At 35.6% G+C, this 26,344-nt stretch overlaps 3 protein-coding genes across 3 annotated transcripts; all 3 read left to right on the forward strand.

Annotated features, from left to right (window-relative positions):
- LOC18782482 (cyclic nucleotide-gated ion channel 2) lies at positions 1,363-5,067 on the forward strand. The gene is made up of 8 exons (XM_007216950.2): positions 1,363-1,825; positions 1,931-2,573; positions 2,908-3,123; positions 3,216-3,538; positions 3,641-3,752; positions 3,855-4,091; positions 4,178-4,264; positions 4,354-5,067. The coding sequence occupies exons 1-8, from the start codon at positions 1,794-1,796 to the stop codon at positions 4,840-4,842; spliced, it is 2,139 nt and encodes a 712-aa protein (XP_007217012.1). The 5' UTR covers positions 1,363-1,793; the 3' UTR covers positions 4,843-5,067.
- LOC18783654 (phosphatidylinositol 3,4,5-trisphosphate 3-phosphatase and protein-tyrosine-phosphatase PTEN1) lies at positions 6,165-9,558 on the forward strand. Its single transcript, XM_007215400.2, has 8 exons — positions 6,165-6,713; positions 6,821-7,119; positions 7,247-7,423; positions 7,609-7,722; positions 7,991-8,179; positions 8,528-8,764; positions 9,010-9,111; positions 9,209-9,558. The coding sequence occupies exons 2-8, from the start codon at positions 6,841-6,843 to the stop codon at positions 9,347-9,349; spliced, it is 1,239 nt and encodes a 412-aa protein (XP_007215462.1). The 5' UTR covers positions 6,165-6,713; positions 6,821-6,840; the 3' UTR covers positions 9,350-9,558.
- LOC18782775 (probable ubiquitin conjugation factor E4) lies at positions 13,363-20,050 on the forward strand. The gene is made up of 16 exons (XM_007214852.2): positions 13,363-14,760; positions 15,308-15,512; positions 15,722-15,873; positions 15,968-16,241; positions 16,425-16,577; positions 17,015-17,218; positions 17,308-17,420; positions 17,503-17,617; positions 17,731-17,820; positions 17,924-18,127; positions 18,223-18,318; positions 18,450-18,572; positions 18,964-19,056; positions 19,185-19,349; positions 19,431-19,520; positions 19,609-20,050. Exons 1-16 carry the CDS (start codon positions 13,931-13,933, stop codon positions 19,786-19,788), a joined length of 3,087 nt encoding a protein of 1,028 aa, XP_007214914.1. The 5' UTR covers positions 13,363-13,930; the 3' UTR covers positions 19,789-20,050.

The raw sequence follows: 26,344 nt of genomic DNA on the forward strand, positions 1-26,344 counted from the left end.
TCCCCCCAATATTTCGTTCGTTTACGTATAATTAGTTAGAGACGAGAGACGCCAATGCACGATACCTTTTTATGAAATCGTGTGGGAACAAGTCTGAAAAAGAAAAAGAAAAAGAAATCTTGGAGCGTACAAATCTGCTTGTGAAGTTTCTGGCGCTTTAAAATATGAAACAAATGATTCTCGTTAAATTTATTTTTCTTATAAATATATATATATATCTATTTTCCTTAGCCATACAAAGAGGGAAATAATTGATCAGATCAAACCCAACAGGAGGGTGAGATAACATGAGAGATATGATGAGAGGGTGTGGTGGTGATTCCCCCGGCCCAGCCAATCATCCATCACCAAATTGAATTATTGTTTATATTTTTATATTTATTTTTGGGGGTATATTAATACCATCAATAATGATGCATAAGGATAAGGGGAATTACTAAGACCGACTTTCAACTCAATGATTGTGCTATCATCTTCCAGTTAAACCATATCGCCTATAGGGCATATGCCCCTTAATACGTTGTATTTACCATTTTTTTCTTAATAAACCCTAGACAATTTGTATTTTTTTTAGAATACAAGTAATAGTCTAAATTACCAGGGATAATGAGATTTCTCACACACATACACTATCAAGATATTATAGGGGTTCGAACCTGAGACTATTGATATGCAAGTCAAGGTTCTCTTTCATTGGGCCTTAAATCAACAAAGAAACTATATAACAAGTTCTTAAATCTTGAACATTTAAAAGAACAAGTTCTTAATTTAATCCAAATCTTCGTAGCTGGTTAAGAAGAGAGAAGGGAGTTAGGTCGATTAAAAGTAATCGAAAATTGTTGAATTTTAACAAAACTAAAAATTGGGTTTGTAATTTGTAAACTTTCACTAATTCAATCCAATTGAAAACTTGTCTTAATTCATTCGACCTCAAGATTGTGTTACATACAAAATTGTAAGGGTCCATGCAATGCACTTTCCATATATTATAAAAATGCAAACTCCCATGAATGTATTAATACAGAAAATCAATAACCAGAAGGTGAAAATGATGCTTATTAATTTCATGAGTGAGACTAACAAGGTCACTATAGTTGATTATTTCAAAATTTGGGACGCTTTGAATTTTAATTGGACACTTGCTTCCCTTTTTCTTTGGAAGGAAGTATTCATACTTCTTGCAAATTATACTCTGACACATGCAAAAATAATTATAAAAAGTACAAAAAGATAAATTTCTACGCACATCAAACTGTAATTGACAGGAAAGTAAAGTAAGAGTTCTTATTTCTAAGAAAGGAGGCAAGTATTTTCTGTTTTAATTTTTAATAAAAAGCGATGTTTTAAACTTTGATATGCGACATGCAATTTGGTGAAAAATCGATATGAACCGTAAAGTGTAACAGTGCAGTTGTTTTTCTTTACAAATTCATATGATTTTACAGTGTAACCTTAAAAAAACCAAAAAACAAAAAAAGGTGGTGGTCCTTGAAATACCGGCGGTGATATGGATTGAACAGTCATGGACCCCATGCACAGTGAGAAAAGCCAGTTCACCACGTTCCCCCTTCCTCAACCCTCTTCATGTGCTACCTGACACAATTCACAATTGACGTTCTCTTCCTTCTTCTTCTTCTTCTTCTGTATATCCTCTTTTATATAATTCATTTCTTCCCTTCAAAACTCACTAAATAAATACGCCCCACTCACTCACTCACTGAATCACTCTCACTAACTCGCTCACCCAAACCCTCCCTCTCTCCCATGGTTGCCCTCTCTTCCTCACCATCGCCATGTCCTCCCACTTCTCCTTCTCCCTCTCCAGGTTCATCTACTAATTACTAATTACACCTCCATACATAATTACCTGCTTCATAGCTTAATTAATTTAGTTAATGAATTGCTTACGTGTATATGCATGTACATGCAGGTGGACCAGAGCTCTCCGGCGCCAGAGCTCTCGAGCCGACGACACCGACAACAGCCACAACAGCAACAACATCGAAGACATCATCAACGCCCCAATCTCCAACTCCGTCGAGTGCTACGCCTGCACGCAGGTTGGGGTCCCAGTCTTCCACTCCACCAGCTGCGACGGGGCCCACCAGCTCCAATGGGAGGCCTCCGCCGGCTCTTCCCTAGTCCCCATCCAATCCCGCTCCGACCTCAAAAAGGGCCTCTCCCGCGGCCTCCCCGCCGGCCCCTTCGGCCATGTCCTCGACCCCCGCAGCAAGCGCGTGCAGAGGTGGAACCGCGCCTTCCTCCTCGCGCGTGGGATGGCGCTGGCAGTCGACCCGCTCTTCTTCTACGCGCTTTCCATTGGCAGGGGAGGGACCCCCTGCCTCTACATGGACGGCGGGTTGGCGGCCATCGTCACGGTGCTGCGCACGTGCGTGGACGCCGTGCACCTCTGCCACCTGTGGCTTCAGTTCCGGCTGGCGTACGTGTCGCGGGAGTCGCTCGTTGTCGGGTGCGGGAAGCTCGTGTGGGATCCACATGCCATCGCCTCCCACTACGTTCGGTCCCTCAAAGGCTTCTGGTTCGACGCCTTCGTTATCCTCCCCGTTCCCCAGGTGAGTGAGTCCCCCGTGCCTCTACCTTTGCCTTTCGTCATCTTCGAACACTCATGTCTTTTATCTAATTCCCAAATCGCCCTTGAGTCATTGCCCCTGTTTAATTAGAGATCAATTAATCAATGGATAAAATTCAATTTTGGTTTGGTGGTGTTGATAATTTTTGACTTGGGTTCAGAGTGTTTATATACTCTCGCCACTTCCTTTATGCCCTTTCCTTTCCTGTAAAATAATTTGTTGATCAGAAGTTGCAAGGTTTGTTTTCTTGGTACCAAATTGCAGAGAAATTGGAATATTTTGGCTGAATAGTCTCTCTCTCTCTCTTTTCTTGCAGGCTGTATTTTGGCTGGTACTTCCAAAATTGATCAGAGAAGAAAAGATTAAGGTGATAATGACCATTCTTCTCTTAATTTTTTTGTTCCAATTCCTCCCAAAAGTGTACCACAGCATCTGCTTGATGAGAAGAATGCAGAAGGTCACAGGCTACATTTTTGGCACCATCTGGTGGGGTTTTGGCCTCAATCTCATTGCCTACTTCATTGCCTCTCACGTAAGTAAAATGATCAAATTATACACTTCATCTTAAATCTCTATTAGTTCTTGATGCTTAGTTAAAATTTCTCCTTCTTTTCATGCTTTCAGGTTGCCGGGGGGTGCTGGTATGTGCTCGCAATTCAGCGCGTAGCTTCATGCCTAAGGCAACATTGTGAATTGAGTGTCAACTGTAATCTCTCTTTGTCTTGCTCAGAGGAAGTTTGCTACCAATTTTTGTCACCGGCGGACACGATGCAAAATCCTTGTGGAGGCAACACAACAGCAAGTGTGGTGAGAAAGCCCCCATTGTGCTTGGATGTCAATGGAACATTCAATTATGGAATCTATCAGTGGGCTCTCCCGGTCATATCTAGCAACTCACTGGCTATTAAGATCCTATATCCCATTTTTTGGGGTCTAATGACTCTCAGGTATCTTGTTCAACAAGTAAACTTTTCAATTGGAGGTCTGCTTTGCTTCAAATTCTTGGACAATATATCTAATTGTGTCCCTTTTCTCTGTATCAATTGCAGCACCTTTGGCAATGATCTTGAACCTACAAGTCACTGGCTAGAAGTTATTTTCAGCATATGCATTGTGCTCAGTGGCTTACTTCTCTTCACTTTGTTGATTGGGAACATTCAGGTGACTTGCAACATCAATCATAACGTAACATTTTCTTTTTGGATGCTAAGTATTTTTTAAGGCCAAGTCTGACTATGAGGAATTGACAATGCTGCAACAAAGGTATTTCTGCACGCGGTTATGGCGAAGAAGAGAAAAATGCAGCTGAGATGCAGAGACATGGAATGGTGGATGAGGCGAAGGCAGTTGCCATCCGGTTTGAGACGAAGAGTGCGCCATTATGAAAGGCATAGATGGGTTACAATGGGGGGAGAAGATGAGATGGACTTGATCAAAGACTTGCCTGAAGGGCTCCGAAGGGAAATTAAGCGCCACTTATGCCTAGACCTCATAAAAAAGGTAACAGGAAGTAGCATATTCACATTCACAATTATATGATACACACAGAACATAATTCATAACTTGTACTATTTGATTATATGCAGGTTCCCCTGTTCCACAATTTGGATGATCTTATTCTCGACAACATCTGCGATCGAGTTAGGCCACTGGTTTTCTCTAAAGATGAAAAGGTACCAACTTCATCATCTGCAGAGTGATTTAATTTCTACCCTTTTCAATTTACATGTCAAATCACATCATTAACATCCAAGTAAAACAGATAATTAGAGAAGGAGACCCTGTTCCGAAGATGCTATTTATCGTGCGTGGACACATAAAGCGTAGCCAAGGCCTAAGCAAAGGCATGGTGGGAACCAATGTGCTTGAACCAGGAGGGTTTCTGGGGGATGAGCTGCTCTCCTGGTGCCTTCGCCGGCCATTCATAGACCGCTTGCCAGCCTCATCTGCCACGTTTGTTTGCCTCGAATCAACAGAAGCATTTGGCCTCAATGCAGATGATCTGAGATACATCACAGATCATTTCAGATACAAATTTGCCAATGAGAGGCTCAAAAGAACAGCAAGATACTACTCTTCCAATTGGAGAACTTGGGCTGCTGTGAACATACAATTCGCTTGGCGCCGCTACAGGCTGAGGACTAACAGAGGTCCTGTGATCCCTGTGGTGCAAAATGGAGGCACTGAGCAGAGGCTGTTGCAGTATGCTGCAATGTTCATGTCACTTAAGCCACATGACCACCTTGAATAATTAGCTTTATATAGCTAATACCCTATTTAGGCAATAAAATCTTGTTTATGTAGAAGAATAAAATTATTTGGACAACCCTATTCAGACCGTGTTCTAGACCATTTACTCTAGTTACACCCCAATTAAAGAATTGGTCTGAAAATCTGGTTCTATGTAGCATTAGTGTATGTAATTAAAATTGTTCTCTAATAATATCATCTTTAAATGGTAGTGTTTGATATATCATGAATGAAATGACTGTCATCTCTAAACTATAAACAACTTGTTTGAGATTCTTATTATAAGGGCTTATAACTCAAGTAGTTAATAAATTTGTGATGAAGTTGGCTATTCAAAGGATAAAAACTTAGTTGCAAGTGCAACAAGGATAATAATATTTTGCTATCTTCAGTCAATAATGCTATGTCATATGAAAGTATTATCACACATGTCTTAGCATTATTGATCGGGATAACAAAATAATGTTATCCCTATGTTATAAAAGTCTTTTTTCCATTCAAGAACCCATCCACATTAATTTTCCGTCGTCTTTTTCCTTCTCCGGTCAGGCTTCACAAGTGTAACTAATTTGGTATTTGTATGACATGTTATCCTTTTAGTTGAGTAGTACATGAACAATTAAGTGGATGTCGTTTACTGAAGGATAAAGATGTCCTCGTGTAGTTAGCGAATACAAGGCATACATCAGTAGTAAACGACATCATATGTTCTTTAGCTGTTTTGGAGATTGAGGGGAAAAAAAAAATGACACAGCAACTTCCCTCTTTGGTCCCCATAAAAAATTACGGAGTTTTATGGAAAATGCTAGGCTTACTATATTTTTGTACCACATTGTATATCATCTCTCTAATAGAGATATGTCACATTGTATTAGTGGGCTTCACCTCTATTAAAGAAGTGATATACAATGTGGTATAAAGATGTAGTAAGCCTAACATTACCCGAATTTCATTTTCACGGTCATAGCAATTCACCCTTAATTTTCTTTACTTTCCATTTCATTGTGAAATTGCTTCAATTTAATGACTTATTATTATTTACAAACGAATTAAGATTATGTTTGTAATATACAAAGGAAAGAGTACAATGCATTGACCAATTGACCAACTAGTGCGAATATAATGTTTGTAATATAAAAAAAAAAATTCATATTTGTGTGAAAAAAAAATGGAAAATTTCTATAGATTTTAAATGAATCATTTAAACTTTTATGGGACACACTATCCAATTGCAAGTCGTTACTTACTTATGGTCATATACAAATATTTTTCCTCATTCGAGATTTCGTTTTCCTTTTTTTTTTTTCTTTTTTTTTTTTTTGGTGTGTGGGGATAATCTGCCAAAACAAATGTAATCAAACCTGAAAAACTAATTTACCAAATCCCAGCCAAACAGAGCCTAAGAATTTCAGTTAGGCCAGAAGAGTCCCCAGCGCCCAAAATTCCCGCCAATCCCAACGGTCATAATCAAAAGAGCCCCCTTTATGCCCCGATACATACACATTGCCCTAAGTTCTCGCCCAATTTTGCTCCAAATTTCATTTTAGCACAACAATTTTGTTCTAAATTTGGGGCTGAGAAACCCAGCCCCCATTTCCACTCCAAATTTAGCTCAACTTTCCAACCCCAATCAGCTTCTCTCTGCCCCTATCTCTCTCTCTCTCTCTCAACCAACGAAAAATGGAGGTCATCATCGCATCTCGGCCACCTTGACCCCCACATTTTCTTTTTCCTTTCCCAAAAGCTCATTCTAGGGTTTCTTCCCCCAATCTTTCATTTTGGGGGGTTTTTCATTTTTTGCCCTAGAATTTGCTTCAGCACTTGAAGTCCCTTTAACCCAATTCATCACAAGCTTCATGTTCAGCTCTGCAGGTACTTTGTGTGTGTGTGTGTGTGTGTGTGTGTGTGTGTGTGTGTTTAAGCGAGATTGGTAATTCTTTCGGTGGTTGCTGATGAATGGTGATTCTTTGGTCACGTAGCATAGTACTCACTAGTAAAAATGGGGATGAAGTTTTCAAGGCAAGTGCCTGGGAAGATGGAAAGCCTGACCATACAACACAAACTGATCAATTGTCTGAGTAAAAGCTTTTACATCCGTAACTTGGTGTCGAAGCAACGGAGGCGAATGCTTGTTGCTGGTTATGATCTTGACATGACCTACATCACGGATCGCATATTGGCAATGTCATTCCCTGCAGAACGAATGCGGGCAATGTATCGTAATCCACTCTGGCAGGTCAAGTCTGTGCTCGACATGAGACACGCAGATCATTATAAGGTACTGCACTTTTAATACAATAAATGCCCTCTTAATTTGTTTCTGTAGTTTTGGTTCCAGTATAAAAATTGAGAATTTTTCTTGTTAAATGTTGATCTTTCTGTGTGCGTGGGGGATGTTTTTGCAGATCTATAACCTTTGTATAGAAGAAAATTATGATCCATCTCATTTTTATGGTCGCGTGGAGAGGTTTCCTTTTGATGACAATCATGTTCCACCTCTTGACTTGATGAAGCTCTTCTGTGAAAATGTGGATTCATGGCTATCGCACAATCCAAAGAACATTGCTGTTATACACTGCATGGTACGGATATATAGTAAGCCAGAACATATCTAATTTCTTAAGAGGTTTTGTTAACTTTGTTCAAGTGTCATATTTATATGCATTCATAGTTTCAAAATTTAAATGTCCTTAACCCTAATTGATCTGTTGTTGCTTAATCTTAATCATAATGTTTGTGTTTTTTGATCGATACGATTTTTCTGCAGGCAGGCAAAGGTCGAACAGGCTTAATGGTATGTGCCTACCTAGTCTACTGTGGGATCTCAGCAGAGGAAGCTCTTGAATTGTATGCTCAAAGGCGGACCATAAATAATGAAGGAGTAAGTCATATTAGGTATAATACAAACAATTTCTGACAGAATGCTAGTATAACATAATCTTTATGTACAATAATTACCAAATTAGAAAGCATCCTCTTCTAATCTTTAGTGACAGAATTAGAGTCTACGCGTTTCTTCCCATTGAGAATTTAAGTCATTTAACACTCTTGGAAGAAAAGGATGTGCAATTCCTTGCTGCCAATTTATCACTATGTGATGATCATGTTTACACTAACAAGCACATTGTGGTTCATATCTACTCGAACAGGTCTCAATACCGAGCCAACGCCGTTATGTAGGATATTGGTCACATTGTCTTTCTTTTCATCCTGAAGTTGATGATGGACCTCCCTCTGTGAATTTACCTCCGCCATGTAGCCGAGAACTGCGAAGAATCCGATTTTATGACACAGTTAACATTGACAAAATCTTCTTTGTGGTCTTGGAGTTGAAAGAGGTATGCCATTTTTGCATGTTCTGATTACCTTGAATCTGCATGCTATGGTTTGCTTCAGCTCTTGATCAATGGTTACCAAATCTATCATTTCCTTTAAAGTTTGTGAAATTCTAATAACAATTGGATACTTATCAAGTTCTATGACCTCTGACCAAAGAAAAGAAAGTTCAAGTTCTATGACAAGTTACAAATCACAATGTACTAAAATGTGGTTAGCTAGTCACCGCTGTTGAGCCAATCAGTTATAACCTTTTAGTATTGATCAATGAAAATGTCCTTTCTTAGCCATGTTATCTGTTTTTTCTTTTATGTCTACTGACAAGAAGCTTTTGAACCATGTGTTAACAGATTTCCGGTCAGATTTATCGTCCATCACTAGAAGTTGCTAGGAGCTCCTGCAAACAGATTAAGAAAGGATATCAGAGAACAAGCAGTCCTCGATATTATCTCTCTTTTGTTGAAGGTGATGGGGAAGACAAGAAATCAGAACAAGAAAAGCCTCATGTTGTAGTTCAAATGGATACAGAAAGTTCCATCCTATACCAGAAGGCCTGTCTTGAATATTACTTTGATAAGCCTGTACAGGTAAGGCATAGGTTCTTGCAGTTTTCATATATTGTGACATTTAAGAAGGAAACTAAAGAAGAAAACAATCTATTGTTGGATGGTTCACAGTAAACTTTGTGGGGAAAGAATTATGAAATAGAATTTCAAGAACAAAACTTATTTGAAAGTTCACCTTTCCAATGATGTTATGTTTGTTTCTAAGTTTGTGAGCCTGTCCATTGTTTAATATACAATCTGAGAACGCATCATATTTGCTTGGAAAGGTAACTGGAGACATACGTGTCATATTTTATCAAAAAATGAATGGAGGGCGTCTCTTCTATGCTTGCTTTAACACAGCTTTCATAAGGAACAGCTTGCTACAGGTCTCAACTTCTTTCTCTTTGCAGCACTTTACTATAGTCCCGCATGTAAAATTAGAAATATGATTTCATCTTGTGTTGGTATTTTGAATCCCTACAGCTCACTGTGCCGGATTTGGATAAAATGGGGAAGAAAGGAAGATCGATATGTGGCCCTGCCTTCTGCTTGGAGTTGCTATTTGGTCCTGCCAATACTACACAATCATTCTTAAATACATCTGACAATCGTGATTTTCTTTAAGTCTTAACACGGGATCGTTTAATAGGGGGAATGACTCTCATTCTGACTCACAAGCATTGATCCACTTGATAAAACCCTGCAGTGTTTCGGAACTGAAACAGTAGTCTACATACAAACAAAATCATTGTCCTCCTGCGTTCTTGCCATCTAATTTTTCATTGGCAGAAAGAAAGCAATAGGAACAAGAAAAAGTTTTGTATCATAGTACTATCCAGAGCATTTTGCAGATGGTGATATATATATATATATATATAAATATATATTAGTTCAGTTTGGCTTTCTTCTTTTCATTCCACTTATAGATTGACTTAGGATCAATCAAATCAATCTGCAGCATTCTATCAACTTATGCTATGCATGTCACAGACAAATGGCCTAAGCAGAAGCATTTCTTCATAGAATTATAACTTGAGCATCAATCTTCACTTCCTTTAGCTGTTGACAGACAAAAGGGCAACGTTTTTCAACCCAAGGTGAATCTGAAGCATCGTCATTGGTCCAACTCCACTCACCATCATAATAGAGTTTCCCAAATGGATCGATTACCATCTTCTCCAGCTTCGTCACCAGTATCAGAACACAGATAGCAAGCTCTACCTCGTACCAGTTACCTTGAACCATGTTGATAGTAACTCTTTTCAACTAATCATGCAAAAATCCAGAATCAATGTTCCTTATCTCCGGTTGGTCCTCGTAGAATTGCGGTCCCCACCTTGCCTGCAAAAATTTGTGCATTCAATTTGGTAGAATGAGGTGAGAGATTAGTATTGAGAGAATCCCACAACACCAAAAGGATTGACAGCAGAAATCATTTGCAACAGACTTGAAACAATTTCGTTACTGACCGTTATCGCAGGTTCTTGCAGAAGAGGTGTTGCCTTGAGAAACTTTAGAACCCACACGAGTTCATTGTCCTTGCTACTTTTTTCAGGCCCATGGACAACCAATTCCAGTTGCTTGAGGTTTCTAAATGTTGGTAAGCTTTCTGGTAGTTCCTTTACCTAAAATGACATGAAAATTATGGTTTTAAAAGGGATACAAACATTGTCATGCAATATAACTATTTTGGAGCTTTAATAGCAGCTCTCTCATTCATTATCTAAAAATCAATCATCATTCATCAGATCATCCTCCAAGAGCAAATAAAGAGTCACGAGCTGAGGAAAGGATGCCAATCGGGTCAGTGCATGAGGGAATGCATTTTGTACCTTGTGGTTATTAAAATATATTCTTGATAATCTTGGAGTTTTGATGGAAGAGATGTGATGAATATTTCCACTGTATTCAAAGGATGCAAGATTTACTGCAGAAATCTTGATATTTGCTGGATCATTAAAACAGTTGAGCACTTTTAAATCATCTAAACGAAGTGATGGGCCATCAACAATCAGAGATGAGTCAATGCTGCAGCCAAGTAAGCTCAAGCTTTCAAGGAACAAACAAATAGAGAACATACTTGCCATAAAAACTTCATCCACAGTGACCCTTTCCAGATAAAGAGTTCTTCATTGCATGAATCCGTCAAAATCAGGAGGAGGCCTTAGAACACATCTGCTCAACCTCAAATGCTTTAGAGTTGATGATGTGGCCAATTATGATTGGAAAAAATAATAGTCGTTCATCCTCGAAGTCCGAAATAAGTGAAGATCTGCACTTCAACTCCCCTTAAAATTGCAAAACTAATCCATGCATTAAGGGTGTCAGCTGATTTAGCATCCAAATAGAAAGCCGCTTTGAAAGAGTCTACCTTCTCACCACGGTACATGTTTCACAAAAATGTGAACTTTAGAATTTGGTGTGACATAATTGCTTCCAAAAATGTTTGGAATATTGAATTCGAGGTCTCGTCTTGTTAGTATGTGATCCAACCAGAGCTGCCGGTGCCTCCACCGGCGGCAGATCATGCTTGTACCGGCTGCTTCTTTTATGGTTAAGAATGAAAGTATGAATGAAAGAACGCTTTCAGGAAGTTCATTAATCCAATTCTTGCTCTCAATCTCCGTTACCTACAAGAATATTCAAGAAAAGCTCAGCAAATATTACCCTTGATCATATATCCTAGAAGACATGATTAAGCAGTAAACATAGGTTTTGCACTTCCATTATTAGTAAGATTGACAGAAAAAACTTTGACATGGATCCAAAAACAGATAAAAGCAATCAAAAGATTGATTCGGCACGAGTAAGTTTTGCCATCCCTTCTTGAATCTCACCTTAGGTAATATTCCACTTCGGTCCATTGGCCTGAGATAGTTGAAATCTTGTGGACGAAAAGATTGAAGTTGCAGAAGATGCAGGTGTAAAAACAAGAGTTTTGGTCGTTTAGAGAGAGGTTAGGATTTAGGAACACCTCTTCCTTTGAAAAGAAAAACCCTTGCTGCATTACCCTATAGAGTCAAATTCAAGAATTTGATTTTGGGTATATCTAAAATTCCAATTAACAGATATTACTCAATTTATCTAAAATTTAAACCACTGGATAAAATGCAAATTAATTTATTTGTTATAACATTTATTACCCATAGAAAGCCATAATTATAACACTTATTTAGTTACTGCATTAAGTAACATAGAGAAGCTAAATTCTGACACTTATTTAGTTACTGAATCAAGTAAAGCAAAGGATCCAAATTCTAACACTTATTTAGTTCGTTCCTAATCATCAAAATCACCATCTTAATTATATTTCGTCCCAGTTGTTAACTTCCACCTCGATGTCGTTTGCCCACAGGAATACACGTTGACGTATGTATGTATGGATGCACATCAACAGGAACGTTTATCTCCATATACGTCCCATGTGTTTTGAGTGCATCTTTAAATTCCTCGAAGTTTCGAGTTATAACCACCGGAGGAGGATCGTAGGGTGGATTTTGGGGATATCTGATGAAATCACTCCTTCCGGAACTTGCATTTTCAGCCTCAATGTTTTCCACGATGGCTAAGTAAGTTTCAGCTAAGACTGATCTAAGAACTTGGAATCTAATTGGCTTATCATCTCCAAAAGCCTCCTCCCTTAGCTTCATTCACTTCCTCTAGCGATGAAATCTCAACATTATGAATATTTTCTCTGTTCCATTGTTGGAAATTAAAGAAAAATAATTTATTTCTTCTTCTAGTAAGTGTTTGAGAAGAGAAGCGGCTTTGTATTTGCATTTCATGCTTTTATGGTGCATGGATGGGTCATTGACATGCGATGAAGTTTTTTATTTGTCATGAGATTCAAGCCATTGATAACATAAGGCTCATTACATTTGGATGTGTTGACCGTTGGATGACAAGAAATTCGACCACAATTGATTTGGCATGTTGATCTAGAAGCATTGTTCTGCTGTTAGAGTTTGCCTACACAGCAAAAAGCCCAACAACATATTAACAACTGAGATTAAATTTGTAATCAAAAGAGTATTGGATATATAGAAATATCAAGGACCTCATCGTTGTCACTTATGGTTAATTATCAAGTGGCTATAAGGTCAAAGCCATGTCTTAAAGTTAGAGCTTACTATCAAGGTTTGAGAAGTTGATCTTGGCCATAACCAATACCAAATTTGCAAATGACTTATTGGAATAGTAGTTTGGAGCAATTGCTTCCTCAAGAAAGGTTATGGGTTCAAGTCTTAGCATTCGTGTTGTGCGTATGAGTTTAATATATTATCGCATCCTCTCAATAAGAAAGGTCCTCAAATAAAATGAAAATATATAAAATTGATGATGTGTATTCCACGTCATTCGGGACTCAAATTTGGTATTCTTAGCATTACTCATAATAAAATATAGAATAAGCATATGTGGGCAATGATAGTTGGTCAGGAAGTGAGTCCGATCCTTTGCACTTAAGTTTAAACACCTTTTCTCGTACATTAGATTAATTTAAACTATCGCTTGTATAAAAAATATATATATATAATAGGATTTTTAATTCGAGCTAACTTAACAAGTAGAAAATAGAGTTTTTTTTTCTTCCAATAAAATAGAGTTTGATCGAATCCAATAATAATTGGATGTGACTCACAATATATAGTTGCTTATTGTATAAATTAAAAAGTAAATATATACAATAAAATAAGGAAATTACTGATCAGATTTTATTCGGTCGGATCATTATTGATTGAGTATGGTTTGGTCTGAAAGTTGAGTTCAATGATCTGACCAAAACAAAAAAAAAAACAAAAAAAAGCAATCCAATTATGAATGGATTCGGATTGGTTGACCCGCCCCGAATTTCATCCCTTACATAGTGCTACGAAAAAACAACCGGGTCCAGAGGTGAACCGGTACCGGTTTACCGAGCTATTCCTACTTCTCTCCCAAGTTCATGTTTTGGTCGGACTAAGTTTGTTCTGCCTAAAGTAACTCCTAAGTCGTCCCAAATTGTTCTAAGTCGCAGACCATCAAAACCTCTGTGTTGTTGTTTCACAATGGCCACTGCTCCCATCTGTTTCTCTCACTAAAAACTCTAGCTTGTTCTTCCATCATCACAATAAAGCCAAAATCCAGATACCCATCTGTTTGTTTCTCGGGAAAATCCCACAGGGAGAGAGGCCAGATTGGTATATCTTCCATTCTAGAGAAGAAAAAATGGCGACCCCGAAACCCCAGAGGTCCCGGGAGGAGTTGGAGGACATAGTCCTCCGGAAAATCTTTCTCGTATCGCTGACCGATTCCTCCGAATCCGATTCCCGAATCGTTTACTTGGAGATGACTGCAGCAGAGATTCTGAGCGAGGGCAAAGAGTTGAGGCTCACTCGGGACCTCATGGAATCGATTCTAATTGATCGGCTTTCGGGCGATTTTGCCTCTGCTGAACCGCCTTTCCAGTACCTCATCGGGTGCTACAAACGGGCTTATGACGAGGGTAAGAAGATCGCTGCCATGAAAGATAAGAACTTGAGGTCTGAATTGGAATCTGTGGTTAGACAAGCCAAGAAGCTATCGGTTTCGTATTGTAGGATTCATTTGGGGAACCCGGATTCGTTTTCCAACCCGAATAAGTCAAATGCGTCGCCTTTATTGCCCTTGATTTTTTCAGAGGGTGGGGGCTCAGTTGATGGGTTTGGAGTTAGTGGTAGTGGTGGGGGAATCCAGTGCCCACCTGGGTTTTTGGATGAGTTCTTCACGGACCCCGATTTCGATAGCTTGGACCCGATTTTGAAAGGGTTGTATGAGGAGCTTAGGGAGATTGTGCTTAAGGTTTCGGCCCTCGGAAACTTCCAGCAGCCATTGAGGGCTCTGTATTTTTTGGTTAAGTTACCAGTTGGTGCAAGGTCTCTTGTCAATCACCCTTGGTGGATTCCCAAAGGGGTATACTTGAATGGGCGAGTTATTGAAAGGACTAGCATTTTAGGTCCTTTCTTCCATGTCAGTGCTCTGCCGGATCATCCAATTTTCAAGAGCCAGCCTGATGTCGGGTGAGCGAATTATTGTGTTTATTGTTTGCATGTTTGTAGATGGTGCTCGTGCTTTTGTGGGCGATTGTTTGCATTTTGTTTTTGTTGTTGTTGTTATGTTCTTTCCTTGGTTGGTGGTATATTAATATAGGAAAAAAACAGAATCAAAATCTTGTATGCTGTGTTTTTTACTTTTTTTAAGACTGTAGAAGACTGAGGCTCCCTTCAGTTGAACCTAATGTATCTGTTTGGCTTGTTAAACATACTTTTCTCCTTATAAAGAGAAAAACAAGCAAGTAAGTATAGGAGTCAATTTGCTTGTCTGCCTTCGCCCCTTCTCAAGTTTGGTACTGTGTGGTTAGTGAATTAATTTGTCTTTGGTTGATTAAAAGAAACTGAACCATTTATGAAATTGGTAGATCTATCATGGATTATCTATGTGCATATTGTTTCCTTTGTTCTCTACTCTCCTTCATTTTGAGTTAGTAGTTCCTTTTTTTTCTTCTCTTTATTGTTAAATAGGAAAGGTTTCTTAATGCATTGGTTCTCTATTGAATGATTACACCAGGCAGCAGTGCTTTTCAGAAGCTTCAACTCGGCGACCAGCTGATCTGCTCTCCTCATTCACCACAATTAAGACAGTCATGAATAATTTATATGATGGCCTTGCCGAAGTTCTTCTCTTACTTCTGAAAAATGCAGACACCCGTGAGAATGTTCTTGAGTATCTTGCAGAGGTGATCAATAAAAACTCATCAAGGGCTCATATTCAGGTATTTCCTTTGATCATTTGAGGTGAAAATAATGATGTTGCTTGTGACAAGATTGTTACTATGGCCAGTAAAACTACAAGCCAAACAATTATTTATTTTTTGGTCTTGCCTGAAACCTTGTCCTAGTGATTTATCTTGTCAATTTTTAGTAAGAATTTTTTTGGATTTGTATGTTATAAACATTTAGTCATTTGTAACTATGGTCACAGGTGGATCCTCTTTCATGTGCAAGTTCAGGCATGTTTGTCAATCTCAGTGCTGTCATGCTTCGTCTTTGTGAGCCGTTTTTAGATGCAAACTTAACAAAAAGGGACAAAATTGATCCAAAATATGTATTTTACAGTAACCGTCTGGAGTTAAGGTGAGGACTTCTTGATTAGCGGATATATATTTTCTCTTCTGATCTCTTGTCAAGATTTTGCAAATGCTAACCATTGTTTATGGGCCTATATTAGAGGGTTGACTGCGCTACATGCATCATCTGAAGAAGTTACTGAATGGATTAACAAAGATAATATGGGGAATCCTGATGGCTCTAGACACAGTGGTGATGGTGAAAATCGCCTTTTACAATCTCAAGAAGCCACCAGTTCTGGAAATAGTGTCAACGTGAACCCAAGCAATGAAAAAGCTAAATATTCATTTATTTGTGAATGCTTCTTCATGACTGCAAGGGTGCTCAATCTGGGTTTGCTGAAAGCATTTTCTGACTTTAAACATTTAGTACAGGTAATTGGGGTGTGATTTATATATTGGCAGACATCCAGTACAACACCACGATTAGTAACATCTTATTGTGTGCTATTTCATGATTTAGGCAATTGGTGTACTTCATGAACTTTGTTTTTCTTTACAAATTGTTATATGTAAATGATGGGTGGAAAACTTATATGTTAAAAATACTTCAACCAGGATATTTCAAGGTCTGAAGAGACTCTCGCCACACTCAAAAACATGCAAGGCCAGTCATCTTCTCCACAGTTAGAGATGGATTTAGCTCGCCTTGAGAAAGAAATAGAGTTGTATTCACAGGAAAAGCTTTGTTATGAAGCTCAGATACTAAGGGTATGTCCGAACTCTGTGCGCACATTTGTGTTTGTGTGTGTGTGTGCATGTGCATATTGTGGGGTCATACGCTTTTTTTTGGAGGTAAGTTCTTGTGGGGTTATACTTTGTTTTCCTAACCTTTTAGACTTAACCTTGTCTTTATTTTCACACGGGTGTTGAGGCACGGAGACCTATTAAGTGCTAATCATATTATCGTTGAATGATGGTTAGGTGTCCATTCTAGTCCTTTGCATTTGCATTATTTTTAAGGAAGCCTGTCTATGGTGGTTCTAGGCTCAGGTTGTTTTTAACGATTTAATGAAGGGATTAAAAATGCTTTCATCAATAAAATGTATCATATGCACTTCATTCATCTGATGTGTATGTTGGATTACCTTTTAGTAGCCTTGTTTTGATTTCCATTACAGATCCTTAAATCTTATTCTTGTCTTCAGGATGGTACACTTATACAGAGTGCTCTTTCTTTCTACCGATTGATGGTGGTGTGGCTAGTTCGCTTGGTTGGTGGATTTAAAATGCCTCTGCCCTTAACTTGCCCTACGGAGTTTGCTTCTATGCCAGAGCATTTTGTGGAAGATGCCATGGAATTGCTTATATTTGCTTCCCGGATTCCCAAAGCTTTGGATGGAGTCTTGTTGGTAGGATTGTTACATTTATCCAAAAATATTCCCTTCATACTTCCTATATGCTTATCTTCATATTTTTAAATTTTTTTTTTTCTGTGCAGGATGATTTTATGAACTTCATTATAATGTTCATGGCAAGTCCAGAATATATCAGGAACCCTTATCTAAGAGCAAAGATGGTTGAGGTCCTGAACTGCTGGATGCCTCGCAGAAGGTGGTTTAATGTCTCCATTTTATATCACATCCTTTGATTTTGAAATGACAATTAGGCATTTATTTTTTCATTTCCTCTGCAGTGGATCATCTATTACTTCTACCCTATTTGAAGGGCACCAACTGTCTCTTGAGTATCTCGTGAGGAATCTCTTGAAGCTATACGTCGACATCGAGTTCACTGGTTCTCACACACAGGCGAGTGCTTTTATGTTCATGTGTATGTGATATTGAAGGACATTAATTTAAATTCACTTTGCATTATCATTTATTACCTTGTTGATTGGTGTGTTTGCTTTTCGACTGTGCAGTTCTATGACAAGTTTAACATCCGCCACAATATCGCTGAACTTCTTGAATATCTGTGGCAAGTCCCTAGTCATCAAAATGCTTGGAAACAGGTAGAGTAACTTCATTGAAAGACCGGTTACAAAATTTCTCTGTCACAATTCTAAGTTTTCTTTATACTTTCTGCACTCTGCACTAACTTTTATACTGTTCCAGATTGCTAGGGAAGAGGAGAAGGGCGTTTACTTGAATTTCTTAAACTTCTTGATCAATGATAGCATCTATCTTCTGGATGAAAGTCTTAACAAAATTCTGGAACTCAAAGAACTAGAAGCTGAGATGTCAAACACTGCAGAATGGGAACGCAGGCCTGCTCAAGAGAGGCAGGAGAGGACCCGCCTATTCCATTCTCAAGAGAATGTCAGTTTCATCTTCCCTCAGCCCAAACAACAACCACCATAGTGTTATTTTCATGAATTAAGAGTAGCTAACCAAATGAATACTTGTGTTTATAGATTATCCGAATTGATATGAAGTTGGCAAATGAAGATGTGAGTATGCTGGCATTTACTACAGAACAGATTACAGCTCCTTTCCTACTTCCTGAGATGGTATAAACTCTCTCCTGATCTCTCTCTCACACATTCCTGCGGACACATGTTATCACTCTGAAATGATAGTTTTGTTACTAAATGAACAAGTAGTTCACGAGGTTTATCTTGTTATTTGGTTTTCTTTCCAGGTTGAAAGGGTGGCCAGCATGCTCAATTACTTTTTGTTGCAATTAGTAGGCCCTCAAAGAAAGTCTCTTAGTTTGAAAGACCCTGAGAAGTATGAATTCCGGCCAAAGCAATTGCTTAAGCAGGTTGGCTTAAAATTTGTGAACTTATGTGTTTTGTGCTACCATTTATCAGGCTTGATGAAATAGTAATTGTGCTACCATTTCTAGTAATAGTCGTCTGGTCATCAGCCCATGCGTTTAGTAAAGCTGTTGGTGACACTGACAGAACTTGTGAAGTGTGAACTTTAATTTTCCACTTACGGCATCAAAATGAAAGATGTAACACTGTTTTGCCTGGTTGATATTTTGACCCATACACAGCAATATTAATTTGCAATTGCATGGCATTGTTTTGTGTTAATAACTCTACTAATTAATTTTGTATGGAACTTATATATAATAAGCTGTTAGCCTGTTACTACACAGATTGAAGAACACCACTGACCACCTATTTTGTTTTTGAATTTATTTGAAGATTGTATACATATACGTTCATTTGGCAAAGGGTGATACAGAAAATATTTTTCCAGCTGCCATCTCAAAGGATGGTAGGTCATACAATGAGCAGGTACTTAAGATGAGGCAAAGCTTTACTTTACTTCTGTGCAATTATTATTATTCTGGTTTCTAGTTGTCTTCTAAGAATATCATTATGTTTGAGTGGAAGCAAACTGATGTCATTGGATATTTCTCCAGTTGTTTAGTGCTGCAGCGGATGTCCTAAGGAGAATTGGAGAAGATGGGAGGGTCATACAGGAATTTATTGAGCTTGGTGCCAAAGCCAAAGTTGCTGCTTCTGAGGCCATGGACACGGAAGCTGTTCTCGGGGACATACCAGATGAATTCCTTGATCCAATTCAGGTATGTTTTTTGTGTTTGTCGGTAGGTAGGTTGGTTGGAACGCGGCTTTGATTATAAATATTTGTATTTCCTTTCATGCAGTACACTTTAATGAAGGATCCAGTTATCTTGCCTTCTTCAAGAATCACGGTAGACCGACCTGTCATCCAAAGGCATCTTCTTAGTGATAATGTACATCATCAACACTGACAATTAATCTTGATCTTATGAAATGTATCTCCTATTGCGTGCTAATTTATGTACTTAATGTGATTTGCAGTCGGATCCGTTCAACCGCTCCCATCTTACGGCGGACATGCTGATACCAGACAATGAATTGAAGGGAAGAATACAAGAGTTCATTAGGTCCCAAGAATTGAAGAAGCGCGGGGAAGACCTAAGCATGCAGAGCAGCAAGGCAACCATACAGACCACAACTAGCGAAATGCTAATTGATTAGGAGGATATAAGGTTAATATAATAGGGGATGATTAAGATTTATAGCCTTTGGTGGAAAGTAACAGTGGAGGAATTCTCCAATAGGTTATTGTAACTATAATATATTATAATCAATTAGCCCGCTAATGATCCTATATAATGTTCTACTTGTCTTGTAGATAAAACTATGACTTATTCTTGATGCTCCGTTTGGTTTGCAAAAGATTTGATGGGAAATCATTTTTCATGCTTGGTAATGTTGGGAAAGTAATTAGAAAGTATCAGTTTATTTTCTTTTCTATGTTTGGTTTGCATATAAAATAAATAAAATTTAAAAAAAGAATAGTCTTTTTTGTGGGATAAAATTGTAATTCTAAATTATTAACGGAAACAAATTGGTCATGAAAATGGTGCATTTAATGCATACTTTAGTTTCCCATGGGAAGGGGAAATGAAAGCAAGTGGGGTGGAGGGTTTTGTTTGGAGCATGGCTTAGCTCCTTAAAATTGAGGAGGGGCTCTTTCTCTCAACAAATGAGATAATGGCACTTGTAAAATTCCAAAAGAAAAAATAATTCAAGGAATTCAAAAGAAAATAAAGTTGACAAAATGTCAAAACTCTATTTGTTGTGAGGAGGAGCTCCTCAATTTTAAGAAGTCAAGCCATGCTATATAATTAAGTATGATATATAGTCAAATTTTGATGCACAATAACACACACATCTACTTGAAAAATTATTTTCTCTCAAAATTTGATTAAGTATGAAAAATGGACTTCTGAAATACTAATGTTTTCAATGATATTTTTGGCGGTTTATATTCCTTGGATCTTAAATTAGCAAACACAATTTTATGATAAAGTTAAATTGACTTATTGTGGTATCAATATTGGTATAAATTGTATCTTATACTAAAATTGAATTTTAATATTTTAATTTGTTGGAATTTGATTTTCTAGTATTTTTAATTGAATCCAAATGAGGGGGTATTTCCTTATTTACATTGTAAACTTAAGTACATGGAATGTTTGGAATGGAAATAAGGCAAGCCAATATAAGGCAAAAAAAAAAAAAAAATTCATGTATTATACAAATAATTCTCACATATTATTGAATAAGAATAATATACGTTATAAAAATTATATTAAAATATTATATAGTGGCCAATTAATATCTACTTCGGATATGTTTAAACTAGCAAATTAATATTTATAAAGTACAAACTAATGCAACATAGAGGGTCCCTTTATTTATTTATTAAATAGTATAGCGCTTTTAAATATAGTGTACTCTGTAATATGTTTTTATTTTTGAAAAATAGTTCAGCCAGGCGGCTATATATATTTTTTTTACACGTGGCGCCTAATCGAAGGAGGGTCCTTATTTTTTAAAACAAAAAAAAAAGTACAGCCGCCCGGCTGTACTCAGTTTTTAAAATTTTATTTTTATAAAAAGGTAGGCTACAGCCTTTAAGTAGCATAATATGTATTTCACTTTTTTAATTACTTTGATTAGTAATTAACTAAACCCTTTAGTGATTATATACATAGTGAATATTAAAGGAAAAAAAGAAAAAGAAAAATTGAATTACTATTTATTAAGTAATATAATTCATGAAGTTAATTGAAGTATTTAATCATAATTGGTCATTATATAAATAATAATTAAAATATAATTGCTAATTTAACTAATTAAATCTCAAAATATATTATGTAGTTACTAAAAATAAAATTTTTAAATATTAATTAACCTAAACATCCTAAGTTTATATTTATTTTTTAAAAATAAGACCTCTCCCGACGAAATTTTGTCGGCACAGATATTTTCGTTGGGGGAAACCTAATCCGGCAAATTTTGTCGGCATAGATCTGTGCCGACGTAATTTCGTCGGGAGAAGTGTTCATGCGTTTTATTTTTTATTTTTAAGTATAAATTTTAAAAATATAAAATTAGTTTCTTTACTTTTTCTTTTGGCCAACTTCCTTAATTTAATATATGTAATTAAGTAATATCTTATCCTTTTTGAATTACTTTAATTAGTCGTAATATATCTCTATGTGTGTGTACGTACGTAGTTTCCAATAATACATTCGTGTTCCATACGCATCTCCTTTTTTAAAAAGCAAACATACAATAGTCGTATTGAACATGTTTGTACGTATTTGTAATGCTTAATACACATATGTTTTACAAAATTTTTATTAAGAAACACAAAGTTCACGTATTATACAAATAATTCTCATATATTATTGAATAAGAATAATGTACGTTATAAAAATTATATCAAAATATTGTATAGTGGCCTATTCATATCTACTTTGGATATGTTTAAACTAGCAAATTAATATCTATAAAGTACAAGTTAATGCAACTTGGAGGGTCCTTTTTTCTTTTATTTATTTATTTATTAAATATCTTTTTGAAAAATAGTCTAGCCGGGCGGCTATACTTTTTTGGGACACGTGGCGCCTAATCGGTGGAGGCTCCAAAAAAAAGTACCGCCACACGGCTATACTCGGTGTTTTTAAAAAGTCGACACATGGCGCCTTTTTATATTACAAATAGAGTAGCCGCACGGCTATACTCAGTTTTTATTTATTTTTTTTTTAATGAAAAGGTAGGCTACACCCTTTAAGTAGCATGGTATGTATTTCACTTTTTTAATTACTTTGATTAGTAATAAAGGAGAAGAAGACAAATTGAATTACTATGCATTAAGCAATATAATTCATGAAGTTAATTAAAATATTTAATCATAATCAGTTATTAAATAAATAATAATTAAAATATAATTGCTAATTCAACTAATTAAATCTCCAAATATATTATGTAGTTACTAAAAATAAAATTTTTAAAAATTAATTAACCTAAACATCCTAAGTTTATACTTATTTTTTAAAAATAAGACCTCTCCCGACGAAATTTTGTAGGCAAAGATATTGTTGTCGGGGGAAACTTAATCCGGCAAATTTTGTCGGCATAGATCTTTGCCGACGAAATTTCATCGGGACAAGTGTTCATGTGTTTTTTTTTTTTTTTGAAAAGTACAAATTTTAAAAATATAAAATTATACTAAAATATTGTATAGTGGCCTATTAATATCTACTTTGGATATGTTTAAACTAGCAAATTAATATCTATAAAGTACCAAGCTAATGCAACTTGGAGGGTCCTTCTTTTATTTATTTATTTATTTATTAAATACTATATTTACATAGTATAGCCGTGCGGCTGTACTATATTTTTCTTTTGTGAAAAAAGTCTAGCCGGGCGGCTATACGTTTTTGGGACACGTGGCGCCTAATCAGTGGAGGATCCTTTTTTTAAACCCAAAAACCGTACAGCCGCACCGCTATACTCTGTGTTTTTAAAAAGCCGACACGTGGCGCCGTTTTATTTTACAAATCGTATAGCCGCACGGCTATACTCAGTTTTAAAATTTTTTTTTAAATTTTTTTTAAATTTTTTTTTATAAATTTTAATGAAAAGGTAGGGTACACCCTTTAAGTAGCATGGTATGTATTTCACTTTTTTAATTACTTTGATTAGTAATAAAGGAGAAGAAGACAAATTGAATTACTATTCATTAAGTAATATAATTCATGAAGTTAATTAAAATATTTAATCATAATCAGTCATTAAATAAATAATAATTAAAATATAATTGCTAATTCAGCTAATTAAATCTCCAAATATATTATGTAGTTACTAAAAATAAAATTTTTTAAAATTAATTAACCTAAACATCCTAAGTTTAAACTTATTTTTTTAAAATAAGACCTCTCCCGACGAAATTTCGTCGGCAAAGATATTTTCGTCGGGGAAAACCTAATCCGGCAAATTTTGTCGGCATAGATCTTTGCCGACGAAATTTCGTCGGGACAAGTGTTCATGTGTTTTTTTTTTTGAAAAGTATAAATTTTAAAAATATAAAATTATACTAAAATATTGTATAGTGGCCTATTAATATCTACTTTGGATATGTTTAAACTAGCAAATTAATATCTATAAAGTACCAAGCTAATGCAACTTGGAGGGTCCTTCTTTCTTTTATTTATTTATTTATTAAATACAATATTTACATAGTATAGCCGGGCGGCTATACTTTTTTGGGACACGTGGCGCCTAATCGCTGGAGGCTCCCTTTTTTTAAACCCAAAAACAGTACAGCCGCACGGCTATACTCTGTGTTTTTTTAAAAAGTCGACACGTGGCGTCTTTTTATTTTACAAATAGTATAGCCGCACGGCTATACTCAGTTTTTTACATTTTTTTTTAAAATTTATTTTTTTTTTTTTATATAAATTTTAATGAAAAGGTAGGCTACACCCTTTAAGTAGCATGGCATGTATTTCACTTTTTTAATTACTTTGATTAGTAATAAAGGAGAAGAAGACAAATTGAATTACTATTCATTAAGTAATATAATTCATGAAGTTAATTAAAATATTTAATCATAATCAGTCATTAAATAAATAATAATTAAAATATAATTGCTAATTCAGCTAATTAAATCTCCAAATATATTATGTAGTTACTAAAAATAAAATTTTTGAAAATTTATTAACCTAAACATCCTAAGTTTATACTTATTTTTTAAAAATTAGACCTCTCCCGACGAAATTTCGTCGGCAAAGATATTTTCGTCGGGGCAAACCTAATCCGGCAAATTTTGTCGGCATAGATCTTTGCCGACGAAATTTCGTCGGGACAAGTGTTCATGTGTTTTTTTTTTTGAAAAGTACAAATTTTAAAAATATAAAATTATACTAAAAAATTGTATAGTGGCCTATTAATATCTACTTTGGATATGTTTAAACTAGCAAATTAATATCTATAAAGTACCAAGCTAATGCAACTTGGAGGGTCCTTCTTTCTTTTATTTATTTATTTATTAAATACTATATTTACATTGTATAGCGGGGCGGCTATACTTTTTTGGGACACGTGGCGCCTAATCGCTGGAGGCTCCTTTTTTTTTAAACCCAAAAACAGTACAGCCGCACGGCTATACTCTGTGTTTTTTTAAAAAGTCGACACGTGGCGTCTTTTTATTTTACAAATAGTATAGCCGCACGGCTATACTCAGTTTTTACATTTTTTTTTTAATTTTTTTTTTTTTATATAAATTTTAATGAAAAGGTAGGCTACACCCTTTAAGTAGCATGGCATGTATTTCACTTTTTTAATTACTTTGATTAGTAATAAAGGAGAAGAAGACAAATTGAATTACTATTCATTAAGTAATATAATTCATGAAGTTAATTAAAATATTTAATCATAATCAGTCATTAAATAAATAATAATTAAAATATAATTGCTAATTCAGCTAATTAAATCTCCAAATATAAAAAAAAAAAAAAAATTTAAAAAAAATTAAATTACTATTCATTAAGTAATATAATTCATGAAGTTAATTAAAATATTTAATCATAATCAGTCATTAAATAAATAATAATTAAAATATAATTGCAAATTCAGCTAATTAAATCTCCAAATATATTATGTAGTTACTAAAAATAAAATTTTTGAAAATTTATTAACCTAAACATCCTAAGTTTATACTTATTTTTTAAAAATTAGACCTCTCCCGACGAAATTTCGTCGGCAAAGATATTTTCGTCGGGGCAAACCTAATCCGGCAAAGTTTGTCGGCATAGATCTTTGCCGACGAAATTTCGTCGGGACAAGTGTTCATGTGTTTTTTTTTTTGAAAAGTATAAATTTTAAAAATATAAAATTATACTAAAATATTGTATAGTGGCCTATTAATATCTACTTTGGATATGTTTAAACTAGCAAATTAATATCTATAAAGTACCAAGCTAATGCAACTTGGAGGGTCCTTCTTTCTTTTATTTATTTATTTATTAAATACTATATTTACATAGTATAGCCGGGCGGCTATACTTTTTTGGGACACGTGGCGCCTAATCGCTGGAGGCTCCTTTTTTTTTAAACCCAAAAACAGTACAGCCGCACGGCTATACTCTGTGTTTTTTTAAAAAGTCGACACGTGGCGTCTTTTTATTTTACAAATAGTATAGCCGCACGGCTATACTCAGTTTTTACATTTTTTTTTTTAATTTTAATTTTAATTTTTTTTTTAAATATAAATTTTAATGAAAAGGCAGGGTACACCTTTTAAGTAGCATGGCATGTATTTCACTTTTTTAATTAACTTCATGAATTATATTACTTAATGAATAGTAATTCAATTTGTCTTCTTCTCCTTTATTACTAATCAAAGTAATTAAAAAAGTGAAATACATGTCATGCTACTTAAAGGGTGTACCCTACCTTTTCATTAAAATTTATTAAAAAAAAAATTTTAAAAAAATTTAAAAAAAATTAAATTACTATTCATTAAGTAATATAATTCATGAAGTTAATTAAAATATTTAATCATAATCAGTCATTAAATAAATAATAATTAAAATATAATTGCTAATTCAGCTAATTAAATCTCCAAATATATTATGTAGTTACTAAAAATAAAATTTTTGAAAATTTATTAACCTAAACATCCTAAGTTTATACTTATTTTTTAAAAATTAGACCTCTCCCGACGAAATTTCGT

The sequence above is a fragment of the Prunus persica genome, chromosome G3 (assembly GCF_000346465.2).
Source record: "Prunus persica cultivar Lovell chromosome G3, Prunus_persica_NCBIv2, whole genome shotgun sequence".
In the NCBI taxonomy this organism is placed as follows: domain Eukaryota; kingdom Viridiplantae; phylum Streptophyta; class Magnoliopsida; order Rosales; family Rosaceae; genus Prunus; species Prunus persica.

What these genes read in the sequence shown, in the direction of transcription:
- LOC18782775 (XM_007214852.2), top strand. Translation starts at nt 13,931, where the DNA reads ATGGCGACCCCGAAACCCCAGAGGTCCCGGGAGGAGTTGGAGGACATA. An exon ending in CATCAAGGGCTCATATTCAG is followed by an intron (nt 15,513 to 15,721) that starts GTATTTCCTTTG and finishes CTATGGTCACAG; the next exon opens with GTGGATCCTCTTTCATGTGC. An exon ending in TCACTGGTTCTCACACACAG is followed by an intron (nt 17,618 to 17,730) that starts GCGAGTGCTTTT and finishes TCGACTGTGCAG; the next exon opens with TTCTATGACAAGTTTAACAT.
- LOC18783654 (XM_007215400.2), top strand. Translation starts at nt 6,841, where the DNA reads ATGGGGATGAAGTTTTCAAGGCAAGTGCCTGGGAAGATGGAAAGCCTG. An exon ending in GACACGCAGATCATTATAAG is followed by an intron (nt 7,120 to 7,246) that starts GTACTGCACTTT and finishes ATGTTTTTGCAG; the next exon opens with ATCTATAACCTTTGTATAGA. An exon ending in GGACCATAAATAATGAAGGA is followed by an intron (nt 7,723 to 7,990) that starts GTAAGTCATATT and finishes CTACTCGAACAG; the next exon opens with GTCTCAATACCGAGCCAACG.
- LOC18782482 (XM_007216950.2), top strand. Translation starts at nt 1,794, where the DNA reads ATGTCCTCCCACTTCTCCTTCTCCCTCTCCAG. An exon ending in GCCTAGACCTCATAAAAAAG is followed by an intron (nt 4,092 to 4,177) that starts GTAACAGGAAGT and finishes GATTATATGCAG; the next exon opens with GTTCCCCTGTTCCACAATTT. An exon ending in TTTTCTCTAAAGATGAAAAG is followed by an intron (nt 4,265 to 4,353) that starts GTACCAACTTCA and finishes CAAGTAAAACAG; the next exon opens with ATAATTAGAGAAGGAGACCC.